The sequence below is a fragment of the Triticum aestivum genome, chromosome 1B, assembly GCF_018294505.1.
Source record: "Triticum aestivum cultivar Chinese Spring chromosome 1B, IWGSC CS RefSeq v2.1, whole genome shotgun sequence".
NCBI classification, from domain to species: domain Eukaryota; kingdom Viridiplantae; phylum Streptophyta; class Magnoliopsida; order Poales; family Poaceae; genus Triticum; species Triticum aestivum.
The window spans coordinates 539,696,220-539,721,793 of NC_057795.1; the positions used below are offsets into that span (position 1 = coordinate 539,696,220).

The 25,574-nt window shown below is 53.8% G+C and overlaps 1 protein-coding gene across 1 annotated transcript; it reads left to right on the plus strand.

Annotated features, from left to right (window-relative positions):
* Nucleotides 1–1,157: 1,157 nt before the first annotated feature.
* On the plus strand, nt 1,158–3,462 carry LOC123079575 (transcription repressor OFP1-like). Its single transcript, XM_044502369.1, has 2 exons — nt 1,158–1,254; nt 1,844–3,462. The coding sequence occupies exons 1-2, from the start codon at nt 1,158–1,160 to the stop codon at nt 3,217–3,219; spliced, it is 1,473 nt and encodes a 490-aa protein (XP_044358304.1). The 3' UTR covers nt 3,220–3,462.
* The last annotated feature ends 22,112 nt before the right edge of the window (nt 3,463–25,574 follow it).

The following is a 25,574-nucleotide window of genomic DNA, read 5'->3' on the forward strand; positions in this document are numbered from 1 at the left end:
ACCATCGTTATCAGCTTCAGCTCAAGTAGGCAACCTCTGGACTCCTTGCCTTCCCTAGCATCGAAGCGACATCCCATCTCCACTGCTACATGGGAGGCGGGAGGATTTTTGTTGGAGTGGCATGCCAGTGATGTTCCTTTGTTTTAAGGGTGGTGCTTAGGCTGATGTCAAGGGTGTTGTGCATATGGAGCATGAGCATGCTTGGCCATCGGTGTTTGTATCATCATTGTATGTTCTCGATTAATATGGTCACTAAAGGTGGCACACTGGCTAGGCTCAAGGACCGACTATAGGATCCCTCTACCAAACCCACGCACATGACGGGGATTGCTTCATCTTCGTAGCCGGGTCCAGCGTCGGCAGATTCCTCGATATGACATCGGAAGAGTGAAGACCTAATTCAGACGGATTTTGATTGTATTTACTCGATGTGGTTGTTAAGTTAGTTCTACATGTCGGGTTTTAAGGAAACAAATGTCCACAACATCACCAAACCACCATAATGGTCAAAGGGACAAAAAGTATATGGTTTTGACAGTTGGTCAAAGGGGCGAAAAGTACATGCTTTTGACAGTTGGGTGGGAGGGGGACACACATGATTTGTGGTTTTGGAATTGAGCGGCGATTTGTAGACATGTGATACACTTGAGAGACAAAATGTACCTTTCTCCATCTTTAAATACTACTGGATTAGTCTGCGACTCACAGTTGAGATAGTGGTACTTTTATTGAGGGTGCTAGTTTAAGAATAGCTATTCTCAGTGTTGTGTTGTTGAGGGCCTTGGCGACATGGAACCGGATTTCTTCAGGGTTTCTACTTCTGCACACAATTGTGTGACAGAAAAGTTCCCTCGACCCTATTGCGCTAGAAACTTACGGAACATCTCGTAGGATACAAATCCTTGGTCAAAGTCATTTTTTCCCTTACCTTAATTTGTATGGAAGAAGGTTGCCAAACTAAGAAGCCACAAATTCAAGTAAAAACATGTAGTTATAGTATTGTGTATATTTACTCTTTCTTTTCCACAACGGTGCTATTTGCTCGAAACTAAGTCGCATTCTCATTCCATCCATCATCTCATTTCTCATTGCATCTTTCCATTTCTTTCTACCTCTTCTTGTTCGTCTCCCCGGAGTCTCTCTGTGTGTGCGTGCACATGTGTCCTCACAGCCCACTTATGTTCGGTGTTAGATTGACTGGCTCTCGATTCCCGTCGAGTTGCCAATGCCACCATTGTTCACTGCCGCCGCAAGGTGCGTATCCTTTTCTTTTGAATACCCATTTTGGTGAGTTGAAAGATGGTGTGATGCAAGTTGAATGCTTGATTGAAAAAAAGAGTAAGGCTTTCGCCGGTACATAGGTTAAATTTTGGGATACAGAAAGTCGCCATTTTGGTTTGAGAGTTTCAATTGATTTAGTTTGGCTGGCAATGGATCTTCCCGTTATTGACTCAAAAACTTGGCGAGGTGCTGACAAAGGAGGAAGGTTAACTTGGTACCATTTGGGAGAAATCTTGTGTATGATGGAGAGCCGGGAATGAAGAAGAGGAGAAGGGCCAATGAGGGGATGGGGTAGAGAGGGGGGAGGAGTGGTGCACCGTCAAGTGTGCCGCAACGTACGTGCATACGGTACAAGCTCCCCTGCATACGAGTAGTAATTGTACCGCTCTCTTCGAATATGATGCAGCTTCAGTACAACTTTAGTCAGTATATAAAGTTGTACTCAAGCTGCGTCAATTAATAGGAATTAATATGAATCGAAAAAAGTAATTTATTGTGCATAAATCCAGTGTGGCGCCAGGTGTCGAGTGAGCCAGGGGATGTTGATGCCCACACTTCACAGAGAAGAGACAAAAGGGAGCCTCATGTCACACGATCCACCACCCGCCCGCCTTCGTCACGCTGCCGCTATTTAACCTTCGCTCGCCGGTCCCTCGGCCCCTCCAAGTCACCGCGGTCGTGCTCAAGCATTTTTCATTTCCTCCCTGGTCCACAGCAGTTTCCCCTGCTCCACTTCTCCACCTCGTACTGTCGTACAGAGCGAGCAGAGCAGGCACCGGCGGCCGCCGGCGAGGACGCATGGTTCGCCGCATGTTCCGGCTGTCCGACATGATACCCAACGCCTGGTTCTACAAGCTCCGCGACATGGGCGCCCATGGACGCGGCGGCGTTGGGGTGCATCATCGGTCCTCGTCGGCGCGGTCCTACCAGCAGCCGCCGTCGGCTCGGGGGTGGTCGGCTCGGTGGAGCGTGGAGGCCGTGCAGCGGCCGCCGTCATCCGGGTGGTACAGGGAGGTAAGCAACGACATCCAGCAGCCGGAGGCCGACGTCGAGCCGCCGGTCACGCCGACGAAGGAGTCGCCCCGTGCCCCGCTCCCTCGCAGGGCGTCGTACTACTACTCCACCAGAGACAGGGAGGTCCCGGCGCCGCCGGCTCCGAAGCCGCCGAGGGTCAAGGACGCGCAGTCGCCGACGAGGAGGTCCCGGAGGCGACACAAGGTGGACCACGCGCCTGAAGAAAGAGGACCCGCCCGGGGGAAGGAACCCGTGGTCGGCGCGCTAGGCAGCTCCGGTCGGCGTCGTGACGTGTGCATCAAGAGTGACGGCGGGGAGCCCCGGAGGCCAACGGTGAGAGGCCCGGCGGACGACGGCCGCAACGTCAAGGTGATCGCGTCGCACAACGAAATCATCATCGACCTGCGGGACGAGGACACGCCCGGGAGAAGGCTCCGGCCAATCGTGACCAAGCCGGCGAGGAGACGACCTGTGCCGAACGAGCAGGATGGCAGCCAAGCCGACCTCGCCGACGTGACCGCGAGAGCGAGCTCTGCCTCCGACAAGAGCAGCGTCAGCAGGCCGAGGCGTTCTTCCGCATCATCGTCGGGCCGCCGCCGCCTCAAGACGCTCTCCAAGAGCCCGCGTCTGGCCGCCACCGCCAGGAAAGTGCACCCGCCGTCCCGGAAATGGACGGCACCGCCGCCACCGCTGCTGGCGCCGGTGATCGTGAGCAGCTACCCGGTGGTGAAGATGTCGGAGGACCCACGGCAGGACTTCCGCGAGTCCATGGAGGAGATGATCAGCGCCAAGGGCATCCAGGATGCGGAAGACCTGGAGGACCTCCTGGCCTGCTACCTCTCCCTCAACGACGCCGCGCACCATGACCTCATAATCGACGTCTTCGAGCAGATTTGGGTGAGCCTCGCCGGCGCCAGGCCTTGAAAGAGACCCGCCGGCCATGGCAGCTCCGCGGTGCAGCAATGGTGGATCCTATCCTATCCTCACCATTGCTGCGGCATTAATTAACTAGATTAATTGGCTCTATATCTTGTTAATGATAGCAAATTAATAAGAGATCTCCATATATAGAAGGAAATTTGCAACCCTCCTGCACTGATATGCATGCATTGGTGATCTCCATATAGAGTAGAGTGAATAAAATAAAAGAGAAACTTTTGTTCTTTCCGTGCTCGATGTGGTTCTTCTTTGCTGGATGCTTGGTCGCGTGATGATGGTGTGATGCTGCTCAACGGCTTGAGCACTACACTTGTTGTGAACTGTATACATGCCATGCCATGCCATGCCAGTAGGACGGTGACCGTCACTGGTGATGCCGCATTCATGCCAGTAAGATGGAAACTGTCACTAGTGACGCTGTACTGTAGTAACCGTCACTGGAAGCCCGTCACTAGTAAGTTACACTGTTACTGGCATGAATGTCTGCAGCATGCAGTAATAAACTAATTCAAGAACTTACTGTTTCTAGTAAGCTGAAGTGGTCCGATCGAGTGGATGGTTGTAGCCGATCAGATGTAGGTGATCGTAGAGATACAGTGCGACATACGGATTTCGTGTAGTTAATTCAGCCTGCCTCTCTTCTTTCTTAGCCTGAAAAAACTTAGCTGTTCATGAAGAGCCTCCATTTCTACTGTTGTACACGACGTGTACTCCATCCATACGGCGCCATGACATGAAGGCGGAGAGGCTGGGCGACTGCAGCCTTTATTTGTTTTTCCCCTGGTGTTGAATGCTCGGCAGAGAGCAGGATCCTGTTGCTCCTTACCAACTGCTACGAGCGCACGGCCGCTTGATGGCCCGAGACGCAGGGGTCCATGGCGCGGAGGAGCACGAGGAAAGCTTCTTGTTTTGCGCCGCGGGAAACATGGGATGATGCCCCAGGAATGGCATCGCCTTGTCGACACGCCGAGCAGGGCGCCGCGTGACCGATCGGAGGCCCGTTTTGGCAGCCCCGGCGGTTGCCCGTCCGCTGGCAAACGCTGCCGGCCGCTGAATAAGAACACAACACAAGAGAACAGAGCAGTAGGGACGCATGATTGCCCGCGGAGGCAGCAGAGCAACCGCCCCGTGTTTGGGAGGCAGTATCGCCTGAAGATAACGATGCTGTTTGCCGCTGTTAAAAGGAGCATGCGGTTCATCAGAAAACCAACTGATTTTGGCCGTGATTTATCCCTGCAAGAAAACCACATTATTGAGAACGAACACAGACTTGACAAAAGTCGGTACCGCTTACCGCCGCGCCGCTCACGTTCATTCACGGATATTTGCCAAATCTTGCCACATCATTCGGCACGGCAGGACCGCACCGCATACGTGCAACTGCCTCTCTATCTAGCTTTGTCCCGGCCGTGGCCTTTGGCTGCGTGCGCTCCCAAGTCAACACGCATGTATGCGCACAGAGCGGGGGCACTGTAGATCGTGTACCAACCTCGCCCGGGGAGTGGAAGCGGGCACAGTGCGGGTTACTGCTGTGCTCTTGGCAGAAGCTTCCACCGAGAGATCGCACGCACGGGCACGGGTGACAGGACTCGGGAGCCAATCGGCGGTGGCAGCTACGCGGCCGTATATATGTCTGTCTCCCGGATTGCAGCTTCGGGACCGGACTAGTATCATCATCTGGCGGGCCATCAAATTATGTCACCTCGCCCGTCTCCACTTGGCTGCATGGACAGGATGTTTCCTTTGGACTGCCCAGGCAGGCCGTGGTGACCTGCTGACGGTGAATAGTGCCGTGTCAATCGCTACACCTGGGTCGGCTGGTCGTGCATGCATTTGCGCACGCACGTGTGTTAGGTAATACTCCCTTCGTTCCGATTTACTCGTCGTGGTTTTAGTTCAGCCACGGCGAGTAAAGTGGAACATGGAGTAGTTCGATCTAGGTCTCAATTACAGGCAGGAAGGTTGAATCAGTCTCATCACTCAGATACAACTTGCTACAGGAAGGAAACAGAAAAGCAAAGCCGCCGTACCGATTTCTGATCCAAGCCCGGATGGTGCTCCTACCGAACGATGTGCCTTATGTATGGTTCTTCCACTCCAGCCCCACGTACAGACAGTTGGGTGCTTGATCCGATGTGGCCTGGCGATGACGCGACCTGGCCCCTTATTGGTTGTCGTGGTTGGTTCTGCTGCCAGCGTGTTCCCTCTTGCTGTCGTGTCGGCTGATTCCTTCGTTGCCTTGGCTGTGTTCCTGTCGATCTTCGCTGCTTCTGCAGTTGGGACGCTGACATCCCCCGCTCCTTGAGAGCATGCTTGACCCCAACCTGCTACATTCCGATAACGCCCTTTGAGCATGAGAGCGTCTTCCCACGTAGAGTCCAACAACTCTGAATTTGACCAGCGTACCAAGTACTGCTCTCGTCGTCCCGTGGGAGTCTGTCTTTAGCGTTTGTTGAGTAACTCCACTGGGACTAGTTCTGCAGGTCGAGGAGTTGGTGTCGGTGTCAAAACCGACAGATCTTGGGTGGGGGGGGGGGGGCAAGCTATGCGTCTAAGGATCGACGGTAATAGGAGGCCGAGGGACACGATGTTTACCCAAGTTCGGGCCCTTTTAATGGAGGTAAAACCCTACTCCTGCTTGATTATGATTGTCGAGTATGAAGATTACAAGAGTTGATCTACCTCGAGATCGTGATGGCTAACCCTAGATGTCTAGCCTATGAGGATTCCGATGATGGTAAAAGATGGCCTCTACGGACTAACCCCTCCAGTTTATATACACACCAGAGGGGTCTATGGATTGTACAAAGTCGGTTTATCAGGGAAGGAAACCTACAGACTCTATTCTTGCCGTCCACATGCTGAGAAGTCCCATCCGGACACGGTAGATGATCTTCGACGTGATCCTGTACGGCCCATGCAACCTGGCCCAAACTCCTAGGACGGACATCTGAGGACCCTTGACTCCAGGACTCCCTCAGTAGCACCCGAACTTGCCTTCAATGTCGATGTAGTATGCGGACGCAAGTCTTCGGCTTTGCAAGGCGGGTTCTCCATTGTACTTCGGATTGAAGACAGTACGACATCGGCTTCCGCGTCCAGTCTTTATGATTCCTCCCTGCCGTGGCCTCGATTTCCATGCGTTTGAGTGAATGCGAACGGTCCGTTATCCTTGTATTTTAATATTCCTGGTAGGCACAAACCGTGCCTATAAAGCGAGGCGAGGTCTCTAAACTGTCATCTTGCATCACACCAAAAGCAACATAGCAAACCACCACAAAAAAGACCATGGCGAGCGCCCCTGGCTCCTCCTCGTGTCCTCATGGCCCTCAAGAGGGGGACATGCAGAGTTGTTCCGTATCTCACCTCCAGCTCAGTCGACTCCAGACACAAGGATACCTCCCTCCCCTAGATCTACTCTCCGTACAGGCGGGGCTAACTGCGCTGGTGCCGGACAGAGCGGGTTCCGTCCAGGGGCCACGCGCCTTGGGGCCAAGGCGCCTTCTTGAGGGAGAGGCGGCTGGGGCGCCCCCGGAGCTTCCTCGCCCGCGCAGGGCGGGGCACGATGCAGCGAGAGGGATGGAGAAGGGGATCCCTCAGCGGCGCTGACGAGCTCGGTGATGCGGGCGAGCCACTCGTCGTAGAGTTCGTCGACGGGACGGTAGTGCAGGAGTTCCCGCGCCAGGAGCAGCGCGGCGTGCGCGTCCGCGGGAGTGCGACGGGCGTGGGATGAGGAACCGGCTGGAGTCAGCGACGGGGTGGCGGTGCGGCCTTCTCGCCGCACCGAAGGATGCAGGGACGACGCCTGCTGCTCGTTCCCCACCGGGCCGGTGGCGGCGTTGACGACAGGCGACGGGGAACGACGGCGGAACCCGCCGACGGGGGCCGTCTGGGCGATGCGGGTGGCGAGGGCGGCCCTGCGCTCGGCGCGGGCTCGACGAGCGTCTGACATGGATGCGAGGAGCGGCGAAAAACAGGGCGGTGGAAGGCGGATTCCGGCGCACCCCTACCTGGCGTGCCAAATGTCGGATTTCGGGTTCCAGCAGACCCTCTAGGTTCGAACTCTGGGGTGCACGCGGAGATCGCACCTCCTACCTACCTACGTCTCGCCACCTCGCAAGGATCTAAACTACACGAAGAACAACACAAGGGACACGAGGTTTATACTAGTTCGGGCCACCATTGTGGTGTAATACCTCACTCTAGTTTGTGGTGTGGTGGATTGCCTCAGGGGCTGGTGATGAACAATACAAGGAAGAACTACCTCGCGAGGGTGTTCTTGTGTTGGTGGTTCTGGCTAGGGTTCAACTGCTCGATCTGTCGATGCCTCTATACTATGGTGGCTAGCCCTATTTATAGAGCGAGGCCCTGGGCCTCTTCCCAAATATTGAGCGGGAAGGGCGCCAACAATCGGCCATTTCAAAGGGGAACATCTAGTACACTTATCCTGACTAAAGTCGGTCCTCGCCTGCCAAAGGCTCTGGCGGTGACGCAAGCTTGTGCTCCACGATGACCTCCATCCTGCCGTTCTGCCGGTCTTGGTCTTGTCGCACCGAAATGGTTGCCTTTGCTTGATACTCTTGCCTGCGCTTGCGCCCTTTGCACCAAAGAGGAAACAAGGACTCTGCGCAGGCCGGCGCCCGCCTGGCTATGGTCGTCATGGCTTGCGTCATGGGGCACCTCGTGAGGTTCCCCGCCTTGATCTCTCCGCCTCCTCGCGAGCCAGCCTGATGAGGCCGTGCCCGAGGAAGCTTCCTGTCGTCCGCCCCGCGAGGCTTGGCCCCTCGCGAGGGTCTTGAGCTTGTGTTGATGAAGATGGGCCGTACTGGGCCATCCCTTGAGCCACGCCGTAGGCCGCAGGCAGGCAAGTCTGGGTACCCCCGTTCCCAGAACGCCGACACAAATAATATTACGATGATGAGATGAAGACGCATTAGACGAAACATGAGAAACCTCCTTTGGTGCAGCCGCCACTTTGCTCTGTTCAATACTTCCCGACTTATAAGAAGGAGTCGGTTTAGCACTAAACACACCCTCAATAGGAGAAGAACCACGTTGCCCACTATTGTAAGTCGGACGATTCTCTGAAACTTGCTTCTCCAATACCCAACGTTCAGCACGCTCCGCTTGATGAAGTAACTCATGAATATCATTATATTGCATCAAATCAACACGGTCACGAATCTTTTCTTCCAACCCCTCAAAGAAACGTACCATGGTCACCTCAGCAGATTCACGCACAACCGTACGGATCATCAAAACTTGCATCTCTTTGTAGTACTCATCAACTTATTTTGTACCTTGCACTAGACGACGCAGTCTACTATGAAGCTGGCGAGTGTAGTAAGAAGGCACAAAATGTTCCCTCATGATTCGCTTCATGTCATCCCATGTCGCTGGTTGCTCGTGAGTACGTTTTTTATTATCCCACCATACAAGAGCATACTCTGTAAATTCCATTGATGCAACACGAACCTTCTTCTCTTCGGAATAGTTGTGACCATTAAGAATCTGATTTATGCGCATCTCCCACTCCAAATATTTCTCCGGGTCGGCACAACGTCCCGAGAATTCTGGTATCGTTATCTTGATTCGACCCAAGCCATCATCCTCATGGGCACCATTGCCGCCATAGTCACGGCCCCGCTCAGCATGGCGGTGAGCCCCAGCATCATGCTGTGGTCGGTGATGTAAGCCCCCACGGGCATCGGAATGCTCAGAAAAATTGCCACCATCATCGTTGTCATGGTCACGACGTCGTCGTGGTGAGCGGGACTGTCGGGGTGCCACATCTCTCGCCTGAAGGCGCTGAACTGCTGCAGTGAGCCGATTAAGACTTTCGGTCACCATTTGTAGACTATCAGTGCGCTGTCGGTCGCTGGCAGTCAGACGCGCGTTCAACTTGTCCTCGACGCCTACAATATTTGCAGAAATTTCTTGTAAGCTCCCTTGATCGACATCAGATGGATACACAAATCATCACTTATCTCCAGATCCTCCGGAAGTTCATCGCCTTCTTCATGATCAGATTTCTCATGCTACGAGTTCACCATCTTTCAAACAATTGAATCAAATAGCAGGAAAGAAAATTGTACCGTGATCAACCTTGCTCTGAATACCAATTGATGCGACCGTCGATAGAAAAAACGATGTCACGGATAATTTGTCCAATCTTTCACGGTACGATGTCACTAGAAACGAAGTGGCGCTCGCGATCTTGTAGATGCAATCACTATAGAAACAACACGCACACCCAAGAAAGGAAGTATGTGGACGATCCTACCCGGATCAGCAGCAAACTAGAGACGACGTCTCTAATCCCTTGCCAAAAACACAAAGCAATAATTAAAGCTCTTTGACAGAATGACACGAATTAAATCGCTACGGGGAGATACCCCGGCTTGCTAGCCTTTGTTCGACAACCCAGATAAAACTAAAACTGCCCCTCTAACGATCCGATGTAATAGCTATAAATACTAGTCCAGCCGGCCAGACCGATCGGAACCGACTTGTACTACCTTCTTCTGAAAATCCTAACCGAACCAACTCTTGTTTAATTACAACCGGCCAATTAGGCACGGCAATTAGGCACGCAGGCCAATTAACCTTTTCTAAGAAAAACGTGTACATGCTGGCGTCCTTTGCTTGGATGCACACGTTGTTACATGCATGTAGGTTTATCTCGGTAGAAATTAGCATACAGGCTTTTGGACCCAGCTAACGTGCGGACAGATGCCAGGTAATCCTTTCTGCAGTTTACATGTCGATGACCATGTGGACGACTTGAACAAAAATCATTCTTGAACTGGGTCATGCACTGCGCCCTTCGTGCTGTCCAACCTCCCTGCCCTCTTCTCCCTGCAACCATGTCATGGAACACAGACATTTTATAACTTTTTTGAATATTATTTTCTTGTTGCTGTTTCGATGTTGCATAGTCTGATGATCTCGCCATTTTAACTTGTTGACGCAGTACATGCACATTATACTTCTTCTTCTTCCTAGCTTATTAACAAGATCAGTACCGACAACACATGGGGTTACATCACAAGATCAAGCTACTGACCCATTCCGGACTCCCCATAGTAGAAGTTATGGCTATCACGATAAAGAGATGCATCCAGCCACTTAAATCCCGAGTAACTCCCTTATGGAACTACAACGGGGAGGACGACGCATCCCGCTATAGGCAAAAGGGTTCGGATGGCCAAGCAGCATTAGCGGCAGCTTTGGCCGACCTATATAAAGGAGAAGAAGAAGACTTCATGCATGTAAATTACCGAGAAGCCTACTCTATGTACACCCCTATCGAATGGGTAAGTTTATTAACTGCCCAGTGCTCTTTTATCCATAGGGATGCATTGACCGGATATCTTGGCTATTATTTTTTGAACAGTCATGAAGGCAGGTTGTCGAGAACATTAACTGCCCCGGCCCCCAGCCGGAGGATCATGATCACAATGAAGACCCCTGATTCCATGAGGATCCGGACATATTTGTAGAGTTCGAAGATGGGGTCTACTATCAGGCGAGCCTTGACGGCTCAGAGGTGGCCATTATGGCTGACTACCCCGACCTCTATCCCGTCGTGAAGGTAAGTGTTCGGAAACTGTATTCTCAAAGAAGATGGATACTCCCACTCATCTCCTTATCCTCCACTTTGGGCCATGTTTCGCAGGATCGGCGCTCAGCAACCGCACCCAAGGGAGGGCGACCAAGAAAAGGTCAGCATCCTCGCGAAAGGGTCATGCAAAACGAAAAGAGGTCGGTAGCACTACTGATCCTACCCCACCATGGAAAAGGTATATACTTCTTTGCTAATATTCGGTCGTGAAGTCGGACCATCATTCAAATTCGCCCTCCATCGTCGCAGGAGGGGTGTACAACGCACCGTGGGTAAGGTCCCAGTCAGGTGAGCTGCGGCTAACCCGGCGCCGGATATACCAATCGGGACGGGGGCACATGCTGATGCGGCATAGACTCGCTCGTCTCAGAAAGAGCCGGATGAGATGTCCGTGACCAACTCCGAAGTCAAGAGTGCGATGAACCATCGTCACTTAAAAGAAGCCTTACGTGCCCCTGCCTTAACGGAACCGGAGTTTAATGCCTTAAGCACTGTAGGTGCATATGTCCGAGCTGTCCGGGACGGACTCACCATGGTCGCTCGCCTGTTCTCAAAGGATATGCAGGTAAAAAATTTCAGGAACTTAATGGATAGATAGTAGTAGCAGCCCCCGAGACTTAAAGTGGGTGAACAAAACTGATTTAAGGATCGTTTGATGACCACAGGTTCTCAAGGAGAAGAATAGCGCACTGACCCGGGAGCTTGAAGAAATAAAGAGTGCCCCAATGTACTATGGCAACGGTAAAAAACTGGAAGAGGAAGTAAAGAAACAGGCCGAAGAGATAAAGAGCTTGAAAGCTCAACTCTTAGAGGCACAACAAGAAAACTAGAAACTGAAGGGTGGCATATTCGGTATGTCTTGTGAACCGTCCGGATTATTGAGAGAATCATATAATGCGGAATATGATAGTTCGGTTGATGAAGGTATGTTGACTGGTCGCCCCGAGGAGTAAATGCCAGTTCTTCAGAGCGACATTCTAAAGGAGTTGGCCAAGCTGCACGAACGTGCTCGGAAGGCGATGAAGAATATGGCCAAAGCCTTATGGCCTTCTGACGTCCCTCCAGAAAGTATGGAGGGGTTGGCTGATCTATTCAATGGTGCCTGGCGTCGGTTTTAGTTGTGGAAGACATTGGCCTGTCGTGAAGGCGCTCGAGAGGCATGGGCCATGGTGACACGCTGTACTGGTCTTGACCAGAACCATATGGCCAGAGTTGGACCGTGGGGACCCGACAGGAAGGAAATTCCCGTAAGCTTGGTATACGACCAAGTAATGACAGCGGCGAAATTTTTGCAACAGAATTGTAAATTAGATAGCCTACTAGATGGCATAGAAAGGGAGTGAGTGTTCGATTTGATATACCCATGTACTTTATGACCGAACTTATCTCCTTCCGAATTGTATAAAAGTTTTGTCATTGCAGACCTTCGGATTCCACCTCCGAACCAAAAAGTTGGGGTGTTTCCGGATACTATGTTTGACTAGTAAACATTTGGCATTGTCGAAAACCAGGCAATCCGGTCATATTGCTCAAACAGACAAACTGTGTTCGTGGAGTTATGTTATATTACTTTTTCACGTACGAAACATCTTCCAAGAAAAATAGTTCCATTAGGGGTTCCTTTTCTTAGGCTGGGCTTGTATCTGAAGTACAGACAACCACTTTACGCGTTATTCCGAAAAAATCCCATTGAATATGTGCCACCCAATTATTCTCTTAAGAACGCTAGCTTTCGGCTTCACCCATCTGAGGTACAGCATCGGATAACCCGGTTGTAACAATCGCAGAGGTGCTCCCTTTACACCCTAGCCGAACAATTGGGAACGTAGGGTATAAGCACAGGAGCGAGGCAACCCAGCTTGGCAAAACTTAAGTCATAGAGGTGCATAAAATGGCAAAAAAAAACAAATAGTACGGACAAGAGAAGCTTGTAAGCTTTGTAATAAAATGCTTCTTTCAAAAGAAGCCCACATGTATAGTGGGATGTATACATTTAAAGATGCGTACTCCCGACAATGCGGTTTATCCGAAGACAAAATACAAGGAGAGAAAGGTAAAAAGGGTAAAAAGAAAGAAAAAACGGGAAAACCTAGTTTTGAACTTAGACCTAAGGAGGCCGAGTTATGCGTAAAATCTTCGGAGCCGGGCGGCGTTCCATGGGTTCGGCTCAAGATGATTATACTCCGCATTGCGAAGGCGATAGGATCCTCCAATAAGGACTTCATTAATAATGAAGGGGCCCTCCCATTTGGGTTTGAGCTTATCCTTTTTCTTCTCCGGGAGGCATAGAACAAGTTCTCCAATGTTGTATGCTTTAGCCCGCACTTCTCTGCTTTGGTAACGCCTGGCCTGTTCTTGATAGAATGTGGAACAGGCCTTGGCTACATCACGCTCCTCTTCAAGTCCATCCACGTCGTCCTGCCGATCAAGTTCGGCTTCTTTCTCTTCGTACATGCACACTCTAGGTGAGTCATGAATAATATCATAGGGCAATACGGCTTTTGCGCTGTACACCATAAAGAAGGGTGTGTATCCGGTCGTTCGATTGGGCGTGGTCCGGAGTCCCCAGAGTACGGAATCGAGTTCCTTAACCTAGTGCTTATATGAATCTTGTAAAGAGTGCACGAGTCTTGGTTTAATACCACTCATGATCAGACCATTGGCCCGTTCGACTTGGTCGTTTGTTTGGGGGTGGTATACAGATGCATAGTCGAGTTTAATGCCCAACTTGGCGCACCAGGTTTTCATCTCATCAGTGGTGAAGTTAGAGCCATTATTAGTGATGATACTATGCGGGATACCATAACGATGGACTGCACCTGATATAAAATCGATCACTGGTCCGGCCTCAGCTGGTTTGGCTTCTATCCATTTAGTGAATTTATCCACCATGACCAGTAAGTATTTCTTTTTGTGGCTCCCCCCTTTAAGACCATGTCAAGCCCCCAGACCGCAAAGGGCCACATAATGGGGATTGTTCTTAATGCGGTGGGAGGCATGTGGCTCTAATTGGCGAAGAGTTGAGAGAGCTCGGATTTTTGCTGGGTTTGCCTCAATTCCTCTTTGGTAAACAATGAACCCTAGCAACTTCCCAGCTGGAACTCCGAAGACACATTTTTCCGGATTAAGCCGGATGTCATATGTTCAGAGATTGTCGAAGGTGAGGCGAAGGTCATCCACCAGTGACTTGACGTGTTTTGTTTTAATGACCACATCGTCCATGTATGTTTCGACTATTTTTCCTATTTGCTTTTCCAGGCATGTTTGAATCATGCGCTGGTAGGTGGCCCTGACATTTTTAAGTCCAAAGGGCATAGTATTTAAGAAGAAGGGACTGTAAGGGGTGATGAATGCGGTTGCAGCCTGGTCCATTCCTTCATCTTAATTTGATGGTATCTGGAATAGGCATCGAGGAAACACAGCGAATCGTGTCCTGCAGTTGTGTCTATAATTTGGTCAATGCGGGGCAATGGGAAAGGATCTTTGGGGCATGCCTTGTTGAGGTCTTTGAAGCCGACACACAGGCGCCATGATTTGTCCTTTTTAGGGACCATGACCAGATTGGCTAGCCAATCCGGATGTTTGATTTCCCTAATGAACCCAGCCTCTAGTAACTTGGCTAGCTCTTCTCCCATAGCTTGACGTTTAGGTTCGGATATTCTCCGTAGTGTCTGCTTCACGGGTTTAAATCCCTTGATTATATTGATACTGTGTTCGGCCAGTCTATGGGATGTCGGGCATATCTGAAGGATGCCAGGCGAAGATATCCCAATTCGCGCGCAAGAATGCACGTAGGGCGGCAACCACTGCCGGATCCAGCTATGCCCTGATGGATGCTGTTTTATTGGGGTCCGTTGGGTGCACTTGGACTTTTAATATTTCCTTGGCTGGTTTGAAAGAGGTGGACTTGGATCTCTTATCAAGGATCACGTCGTCCCTATCCATCGTAGCTCGTAGGGTGGTTAATTCTTCTGCCGCTAGGGCTTCCGACAGTGCCTTGAGGGCCAAGGATGCGGTCTTCTTTTCGGCACCGAGAGCTTTGTCCAGGCCGCTTGAGATTGTAATGATTCCATTAGGGCCGAGCATTTTGAGCTTCATGTATCCATAATGGGGTATGGCTTGAAAGCGCGAGAAGGCGTCTCGGCAGAGGATAGCATGATACCCACTGTGAAAGGGGACCACGTGGAAGAGCAACTCTTTGGATCTATAGTTCTCAAGAGTGCCGAACACCACATCCAGTTTGATTTTTCCCGAGCAGTGTGCCTCTCGACTGGGGATAATACCTTAAAAGGTGGTGTTTATTTGCTCGATGCATGACCTATCCATCTGCATCTTATCGAGCGTGTCCTCATAGATGAGGTTAAGTCCACTACCACCATCCATGAGCACTTTGGTAAGCCGGAAACCATCAACAATGGGGTTTACACCAGGGTAGCAGGTGCTCGGATGGACTGAGCCTTTGGTTCGTCTTCGGCCGTAAAGGTTATTGTCGTGCCGTTCCATGGGCTCAGTTCGGTAACTTGATGAACTTCGGGGAGGTCACGGATCGCTCGTTTATGCCGGTTGTATCGGCGTTCTGGGAACGGGGATCCCAGACTTGCCTACCTGTGGCCTGCAGTGCGGCTCAACCGGTGGCCCAGTATGGCCCGTCTTCATCAGCAAACACTCAAGACCCTCACGAGGGGCCAAGCCTCGCGGGGCAGACGATGCAAGGCCTCCTCAGGGGCGGCCTCACCAGGCAAGCTCGCGAGGAGGCGGAGAGATCAAGGCGAGGGGTACCTCGCGAGGTGCTCATGATGCAAGCCATGACGACCTAGACCAGGCGGGTGCAGGCCTGCGTAGTGTCCTCGTTTCCTCTCTGGTGCAAAGGGGGCAAGCGCAGGCGCGGAATACCAAGGTATCAAGCAAAGGTTTCCATATCAGTGCAACGAGACCAAGACCAGCAGGACGGTAGGATGGAGGTCACCATGGAGCCCAAGACGGCGTCATCATCAGTGCCTTTGGCAGGCGAATACCACCTTTAGTCAGGATAGTTTGTACTAGTTGTCCCCTTTCGAAATGGTCGTTGTTGGCTCCCTTCCCACTCAATATTTGGAAAGAGGACCAGCGCCTCCATAAATAGGGCTAGCCACCACAGTAGAAGGGGTCGAATCCTTCCCAAGCAGAAAACTTCACCAGCTCAAGAACACCCCTCCTCGCGAGGCTGTTCTTCCTCTGTAATGTTCATCATCAGCACAAGAGGCAATCTACCACCACACACTAGAGTAGGGTATTACACCACAACGGTGGCCCGAACTAGTATAAACCTTGCGTCTCTTGTGTTGTTCATCGTGCTAGCTTAGAATCGCAGCGAAGTTGTGGGTGTGAACGGTAGGGAGAAGATCTTCGTGCGCACCCCAGAGTTCAAATCTTAAGGGTTTTGCCGGAACCCGATATCTGACATTTGGCGCGCCAGGTAGGGGTGCGCCGGAGCTCTCCCTTCCGCCGACTTTCTCTCCACCAACACCGCACTTCACCCTCATGGCGGACAACGCGCCTCAGCTCCGGCGGCTGATGCCAACGCTGGGGCCAGGGGGCTCCGAGCCTTGGCCCCCGCCTTGCGGCAGGTGCAGTGGCCGCACAAGTTCAAGCCAGAGATGACGCCGCGCTATTCCGGCGTGAAGGACCCGCTGGTTTTCCTGCTGGCATACGAGGAGGCCGTCCTCAAGGCCGCCAGCGACGACAAGGTCATGGCTAACTGGTTTCCCATGGCTCTCACTGGCGTGCCGCGTGTTTGGTTGCTCAACTTGCCAACATCCTCCGTGACCTCCTGGGAGGATCTGCGCAACTTCTTCCTCACCCAACATGGGGGCCGGCGCCCCCGGTTGTCGCAGCTCTCCTGGGCGGCTCGCAGGCGTCACCCTCAGACCGCCACACCAAGCCGTTCTTCCGCCAGATCGGCGCCGCCCTCACGTGGAAAGGAGCTCCTCCGGGTTGGGTGGCACCCAAGGCCGACCTGACCTTCAACTCGGACGACCACACTGTCAACACCACATGCTCGGGTGCGCTCCCGATGCTTTGCACGCCCACCATCTGCCAGGTGGCCATCACCAAGACCCTCATCAACGGCGGCGCTGGCCTCAACATGCTCTCGGTGGAGGCCTTCAACCTCCTTCATGTATCGCTGGAACGGCTCCGACCCAGCAAGCCCTTCTCAGGCGTCGGAGGCGGTTCCTCCACCTCCCTTGGGTAGATCCGCCTTCCTGTGACCTTCGGCACCCACGACAACTACCGCACGGAGCTGATCGACTTCGACATCACCCACATTGGCCTCCCGTACAATTCCATTATCGGATACCCGGCACTAGCTCGGTTCATGGCGGCGACCCATCCGGCCTACAACCTCATGAAGATGCCCGAGAGCAGCGTCGTCCTCACAATAGCAGGAGATACCAAGGACGCTTTGTTGGCTCTCAAGCTCGCCCTCAAGACAGCCACGGCAGCATAGCCTGTCGGCACAGGCGCCTCTAAGGCCAAGGGGGCTGCACCGACCATGAAGAAGCAGCTGTTCACCCAGGACAAGGCGGAGACCAAGTAGGTGCCAGTTGAGGAGGACGGATCCTCAGGCGCCACCTTCACCATAGGTGCCAACCTTGACCCTGACCAAGAGGAGGCACTGGTGAAGTTCTTGCGCGTGAACAAGGATGTGTTCACATGGGAACCCAAGGAGCTAGTGGGGGTCCCAAGAGAGGTGATAGAGCATCACGTGACTGTGTGCCCCAATGTACGCCTCGTGAAGCAGAAAGCAAGGTGGCAGTCTACCGAGAAGCAAGCCTTCATCGTCCAAGAAACCCGCAAGCTAGAGGCTGCAGGTGTTATTCGTGAGGTTCGCTACACCGAATGGCTGGCAAACCCTGTTGTGGTGCCGAAAAAGGGGGAAAGGGGCGCATGTGCGTCGACTTCACCAACTTCAACATGGCATGCCCCCAAGATCCGTTCCCGCTACCCCGCATCGACCAAATTGTCGACTCCACCGCCAAGTGCGACCTGCTGTGTTTCTTGGATGCGTTCTCGGGCTATCACCAGATCAAGATGGCGGTAAAAGATGTGGAGAAGACAGCCTTCCTGACCCCATGTGGGGTGTACTGCTACACCTGCATGCCGTTCGGGTTGCGCAACGCGGGCGCAACCTTCCAGTGGCTGATGCACATTGCCTTAGGCCGGTAGCTCAGGAAGAACACCGAGGCTTACGTCGACAACATTGTGGTAAAATCTCGGGAGGCGAAGACCTCGATCCCGGATCTGGAGGAGACCTTCGCGAGCCTCCGCAAGGTGGACCTGCGGCTCAACCCGGAGAAGTGCGTGTTTGGCGTTCCTTCCGGCAAGCTTCTGGGCTTCCTTGTGTCCCACAGAGGGATTGAGGCCAACCCAGAGAAGGTCAAGGCAATCGAAGCCATGAGTCCACCACAGACCCTCAGAGAAATGCAGAAGTTAACAGGTCGCATGACGGTGTTAGGGTGCTTAATCTCCAAGCTGGGAGAGCGCGCCTTGCCTTTCTTCAAGCTGATGAAGAAGAAGGGCCCGTTTGAGTGGACACAGGAGCCTGACCAAGCGTTCCAAGACCTCAAGAAGTATCTGACCAGCCCTCCTGTGATGGTGGCACCACGCCCTCTCGAGCCCCTAGTGCTCTACCTCGCTGCCACACCCTACTCCGCCAGTGCAGCTATAGTGGCGGTTCGGGAAGAGCGCCAGGCCAAGGCCGCGTCACTACCGGCCACGGCCCCGGCCGTGGCGGCACAAGACCAAGAAGGCCTCGCGAAGACCATGGCCTCGGCAGATGAGGACCAGCCCCAGCAGGAAGACGCCCCCGGGGATGAAGAAGCCGCGCCAGGCAGCCAGGCGCCGGGGGCTCCATCACCTCAGGAGGCACCAAACCCTCCGGAGGGCGCCGACCTCGTCAGCACACCCACCCTCGTCGAGCATCTGGTGCACTTTGTCAGCACGGTGTTGCAGGATGCAAGGGCACGATACCCTATGCCTCAGAAGCTCTGCTCACACTGTTGGTAGCTTCGCGTAAGCTGCGGCACTACTTTCAAGGTCACCCCATTAAGGTCCTCTCGGCCTACCCGTTGGAAAGGGTACTCAGGAGCCCCAACTCTGCTGGAAGGGTCGCCGAATGGAACATTGAGCTGTAAGCGTTTCAGTTGGAATTCAGCACAACCAGGGTCGTCAAGGGAGCCGCACTCGTAGATTTTATGGCAAAATGGATAGAGGCACCAGGGCTCGAAGCAGGCGAGGATCGGTCGCTTTCCCCAAGAAGTGAGGCACCAGATGGAGCATTCTCGCGACATGGCGTGGGGGCTGGCGTGGTGCTTATATCTCCCTCTCAAGACAAGATCTATTACGCCATGCAGCCCTGTTTCCAGTAGGGCGAGAAGGTCTCCAACAACATAGCAAAATATGAGGGCCTCATAGCAGGCTTGAAAGCTGCGGTAGCGTTGGGGGTGAAACGCCTCACCATCAAGGGCAATTCACAGCTCCTCGTCAACTTCTCCAAGAAAGTGTACGAGCCGAAGGACGAGCACATGTGCCCCGCGGCACCAACCAAGAAGCGGATGACATTGCTAGGAGGGCATCCAGGCGGCTGCCTCAGGAGCTTGGCGTTTTCAAGGAACGGCTCTTCAAGCCATCGGCGACACCGTCACTTTCAAGCACCGCACAGCCTTGGGAGGAGCTCCCTCAGCCACCTGCCACAGGAGCCCCGGCATGTGGCCTGACCCCGGGACCACGTTTACTCCTGGCGCTGGATCCTCAGGAGGGATGCTGGACCACGGAATTCAAGGACTACCTAATGCAAGGGACGCTACCAGAGAAAGAGGAGGACATGGATCGCGTGGCCCGGCAGGCCACGGCCTACTGCATCCAAGACGGAGAGCTCTATCGGAAGCGACCAAATGACGTTTCCCTATGTTGCATCTCCAGGGAGCAGGGGAAGGAGTTGCTGGCTGACATACACGGAGGAGATTGTGGACACCACTCGCCATCACGGACCCTCGTCGACAAGGCATTTCGTAGTGGGTTCTACTGGCCCACGGCACTCAACGACGCAATCGAGCTGGTGAAAGCCTGCGAAGCCTGCCAATTCCATGCCAAGCAGATCCATTAGCTAGCTCAGGGCCTGCAGACCATCCCACTCTCATGGTCGTTCGCGGTCTAGGGACTGGATATCTTGGGCCCGTTTCCTCGGGCGCCTGGGGGCTACCGCTACCTCTACGTCGCCATCGACAAGTTCACCAAGTGGGCAGAGGTGGAAGCCGTCCGCATCATCCCAGCTGGTTCTGCAGTCAAATTCATCAAGGGCCTCGTGAGCCGATTCAGGGTCCCTAATCGCATCATCACCGACAACGGTTCGCAGTTCACCAGCAATCTCTTCAAAACATATTGTGCTAACCTTGGAACGCAGATATGCTACGCTTCGGTGGCGCACCCCTGGAGCAACAGCCAGACCGAGCGCGCCAACGCGGAGGTCCTGAGGGGCCTCAAGACCAGAACCTTCAAGAAGAAGCTGGAGGCCTGCGGCAGGGGCTGGTACGACGAGCTCCAGTCCGTGCTGTGGTCTATCCGCACTACCGCCACCAAGCCAACTGGCGAGACCCCGTTCCTCCTCGTCTATGGAGCAGAGGCAGTCCTCCCTCATGAAGTCGGGCATCGCTCCGTGCGGGTCCTAGCGTTTGATGAAGTGCAACAGGACGCTCTATGGGGGATGGACCTCGTGCTGGGGGAGGAGTGCCGTCGAGAAGCTACACTACAGGCAGCAAGATACCAGTAGGCACTGTGGCGGTACCACTGCCGCAACATCTGCCCCAGGACTCTCGAGGTAGGTGACCTCGTGCTCAGGTGGGTGAGGGCCCGTTCAAGGTTGTCCATGTTTCCAGGCCTGGCACCGCGCGCCTAGAAACTCAGGAGGGGGTGCCCATCCCAAACGCTTGGAACATTCAGCACCTCCGGAAGTTCTACCCTTAAAGAAAGGCCTGGTGCCTGTGAAGAAGGTTCAATGCCTGTGAAGCTCGCCGCCCAAAGAAAGGCCCGGTGCCTATGAGGAAGGCCCAGTGCCTGTGAAGCTCGCCGCCCAAAGAAAGGCCTGGTGCCTGTGAAGAAGGCCCAGTGCATGTGAAGCTTGCCGCCCAAAGAAAGGCCCGGTGCCTGTGAAAAAGGCCCAGTGCCTGTGAAGCTCGCGCCCAAAGAAAGTCCTGGTGCCTGTGAAGAAAGCCCAGTGTCTGTGAAGCTTGCCACCCAAAGAAAGGCCCGGTGCCTGTGAAGAAGGCCCATTGCCTGTGAAGCTCGCCGCCCATGAAACTCTCATGTAATAATGAGTTGGGGCTGTACACGCCCCGGAGTCTCCGGAGTGCCGCCCTAGGGCCTCGGGGGCTCTCGCCCACGCCCAGTGGCAGCACTTAGCTCTGTGCTGGTGAGAAGACGTCGAAGATTAGACTAGGTGCCGGACGCGGCTTTTCATTTGCTTTCCGTAGTTGGCTTGTTCTCCCTTGTTTGAGCCTTTATTGAAGTTGCTTCTAGTACTGTTTGCCGTCTTCTGCCCCTGTTCTCTGCTTTCTGCTTTTGTCTGGCTCGCTCTGTCTCTCGCAAGCCTCGCGAGGGGGCTGCGCGGGCACCCTCTTGAGCCCCTTTTTCGCCTGTTTTTCGCGAGGCTCCCTCATTCAAGTTCAGAGCGGGAGCACCCCTCCCGGTCCATGCCCCTCGGGCATCGCGACGCAGAGCACCGGGTCATAGCCGGCAACCCTCGCAGCTAAGGTTCAGAAATGATTCTCCCAACTGATTTTTGCAGCTCTTAAGGCGCCCGACGAGGCCTCAAGCAGGCACCCGCAAGGCGGAAACTACTGCAAACATCCCGAGCTAAGTTGTTCCTACACGCAGGCGCATAATCATGACACCATCACATAGCACAGGAATAGTGAATGTAGTATGATAATTAAGGGATCATAGTCTGTCGCACGCCCCCACGGGGCCCCATGCTTCTTTCTCGGTGCATGAAAAGGAGGAAAACAAAATAAAAACAGCGCGCGCCAAGCAACCGCTCGCGAGAAGGGATCTGCATCGCCTACCCGGGCTTAATCGGAGTTCACCTCGCACTTCACCGGGGCGCGGCGACGGGACGACCCGCTACCGCCCTCAAAGCGGGCGCGACAGCGTGGTGGCTGATCGCGGCCACCACTAGAGGAGCTATCACCGGAGGAGGAGCCGCTGAAGCCCAACGAGCTGCGGTCGCCGCCGGGGGCAGGAGCGCCTTCGCCCTCGTCATGGCCGTTGCCAAGGCCGAGAACCTTGTCACCGTCATCATCTTCAGGGCAGCACCCAACGCGGCGGGCGTCTTCCCCGAACACCCTCACGTAGAGGGTCACATCACCGTCGTACTTGAAATGGAGGGTGCACTGCCTACCCAGGCCACGCGCGCGGGCAAACGTCTGCCAGCCCCGGGCCAGGGCCACATTTCTGGCAACAGAAGTCTCCACCGCGACCCAGGATGCTTTGCTGCAGCAGCCGTCCGCGTGCAACCAAAGTCCGCCGGGGCCAGCAGACGGCAGTTCGCCGACGAAGAAGCGAGGTAGCTGAAGCCAGTTGCCGGTCGGGTTGTCCGACCACACAACGAACTCCGGCAGCACCTTCACCGAATGGAAGCGCGTCCGAGGAGGCCGCGCAACCACAGTGCGCCGTCCCTCACTGACTGGGTTGCCTGGACATAAGCGGCCACCACCGCGCGAAGGACGACCACCACGACCACGGGAAGCTACGGTAGGGGTCGCAGGATGTTTGCGAGGGCGACCATGGCCGCGCTTGGGCAGGGGAGAGCCAGGCCCTTCCCGGTGAGCCTTCCCCTTTTCCGCGGCCGAGAACCTCTTTGAGGGCGCCATGGGAGATGTTGCAAGCAGTGGGCGCGAGGATGAAGGAGAAGCGGGAGGAGCAAGAAGAGATGGACAACGGGGACTTGCGCCCCTCCCCCTTTATAGTCCAGAGGAGGCCAACCGTCGGCCTCCACAATCACAGGTAATGATGACTCTTTTTGCATGCAGCACGGACTTGTCAAGTCGGGCAGTTGCCGAGGCAGCTTGGGGAAGCGGAGACGCCCATGTCCAATCAACCGCCACGCGGCGACCAAGGCTGCAGGCTGTTGGGGCCCGCGGTACTCCGCACTTGCCCTTTGGCTTTGCTGCTAAGCCAAGTACGTGCGCGCCTTGGGCCCGGGGGCTACTGTCAGCATTCTGGGAACGGGGGTCCCCAGACTTGCCTGCCTGCGGCCTATAGCGCGTCTCAGTCGGTGGCCCAATACGACCCGTCTTCATCAGCAAACATTCAAGACCCTCGCGAGGGGCCAAGCCTCACGGGACAGACGACGCAAGGCCTCCTCAGGGGCGGCCTCACCAAGCAGGCTCGTGAGGAGGTAAAGAGATCAAGGCAAGGGGTACCCCACGAGGTGCTCATGACGCAAGCCATGATGACCAAGACCAGGCGGGCGCCAGGCGGGCGTAGGCCTGCGCAGTGTCCTCGTTTCCTCTCTGTTGCAAAGGGCGCAAGCGCAGGTACGGAGTACCAAGGCATCAGGCAAAGGTTTCCATATCAGTGCAACGAGACCAAGACCAGCAGGACGGCAGGACGGAGGTCACCATGGAGCCCAAGACGGCGTCATCATCAGTGCCTTTGGTAGATGAAGACCACCTTTAGTCAGGATAGTTTCTACTAGGTGTCCCCTTTCAAAATGGCCGTTGTTGGCTCCCTTCCCGCTCAGTATTTGGGAAGAGGACTAGGGACTCTATAAATAGGGCTAGCCACCACAGTAGAAGGGGTCGAATCCTTCCCAAGTAGAACACTTCACCAGCTCAAGAACACCTCTCCTCGCGAGGCTGTTCTTCCTCTGTACTCTTTATCATCAGCCCAATAGGCAATCCACCACCACACACTAGAGTAGGGTATTACACCACAACAGTGGCCCGAACTAGTATAAACCTTGCGTCTCTTGTGTTGTTCATGGTGCTAGCTTAGAATCGCGACGAAGTTGTGGGCGTGAATCAGTAGGGAGAAGATTTTCGTGCGCACCCCAGAGTTCGAACCTTAAGGGTTTTGCTAGAACCCGATATCAGACATGTTGTTAGAGGAGAAAGTCTCGAAGACTGTCAGGATGTTCAAGTTGTCCTTCTCCGGTGAATATCTTCTGGGGTTGTGGTGAGGATTGACTCTAACTTTTTGCTACCTGTTGGAGTACCCAGCATGCCCGGAGGTTATGGGTTGGGACTGTGTGTGGATTAGTATGGATCGGGTAGGGTTTGTCAAATAGTTCGTCAAGAACGAACCTATGTCCAATGAAGGGCTTGTTCTTCCTGCCCGTAGCCCGATATCGGGTAACCCGCCGGGGTATATTCTTTTAGCCCGCGCCGCACTCTACGTCAAGGTAGCAGGCTCTAGTTGAGTTTTCTGGGCCCTCCATATGCTTTCCATCACACAGTACTTTTGTACTACATGTGATAACTCCGTGAAGCTCTGTATGTGGCGGCAGTCGAGGGCATTCAATATTCCTTCATCTGTGCAGTTACGGTGGAAGACTGAAACTATGTCATCGTCCGAACAGTCCTTGATCTTGTTTTTAACAAGCATGAATCTGGCCCAAAAGTGGTGGACCGTTTCCTGGGGATGCTGCCGCACATACATCAGGTCATACATATCTGGAGGACCTGAGTTGCTTGGAGAGTATAGATTGTGGTGGTTGGGTGGATTGAATTTTAGATCTTGTCCCACGTCCGTGTTCGGAGCTGGTATGGCTTCTGCAGTAACCGGTTCGGGTCCGGCTATGCGTGAAGGCTCTTGCGACCCTGCCACTGAACCAGAATTCGGCGGGAGTAAAGTCCCTTCCGAAGGGGAAGTATCCGGCTCAGGGGATTTGGGGACCCGAACATATTTAGTCCTCAATATGGGGGAGGAGTCGTCGGTGACCGGTTCCTTGACTATCACCATGAAGTGGGTGACCGGTGGGTGACTAATTTCTCTCTGGTCGGGCTGGAGCCCGATCCGATCATAGTCCATTGAGACCCCCAGGGAAGCAATGCGGTCTAGCAGTTCATTGAAAGACGAAATATCTGCCGGATCCAGTTGTTCAGAGTACTTGCGGCCAATGTAAGGACGGTGTCCGACAGCCATGAGAGGAGTTGCGGGCTCGATGGCCGTGTGTGCCCTCATGGTAAAACCTCCGAACTGGAGGGTCTGCCCTAAAGCCAGGCTCCCTATGGAAGTAATGTTGTCGTTGATGACTAGGCGAGCCATAGATTGGTTTTTAGCAGACAGCACAGTGGAGCTCTCAACGAAAGCACCAATGTCGGTGTTAAAACCGGCAGATCTTGGGTAGGCGGGCCCAAGCTATGCGTCTAAGGATCAATGGTAACACGAGGCCGGGGGACACGATGTTTACCCAGGTTCGGGCCCTCTTAATGGAGGTAAAATCCTACTCCTTCTTGATTATGATTGTTGAGTATGAAGATTACAAGAGTTGATCTACCTCGAGATCATGATGGCTAACCCTAGATGTCTAGCCTGTGAGGATTCCGATGATGGTAAAAGTTGGCCTCTAAAGACTAACCCCTCCAGTTTATATACACACCGGAGGGGTCTATGGATTGTACAAAGTCGGTTTATCAGGGAAGGAAACCTCCAGACTCTATTCTTGCCGTCCACGTGT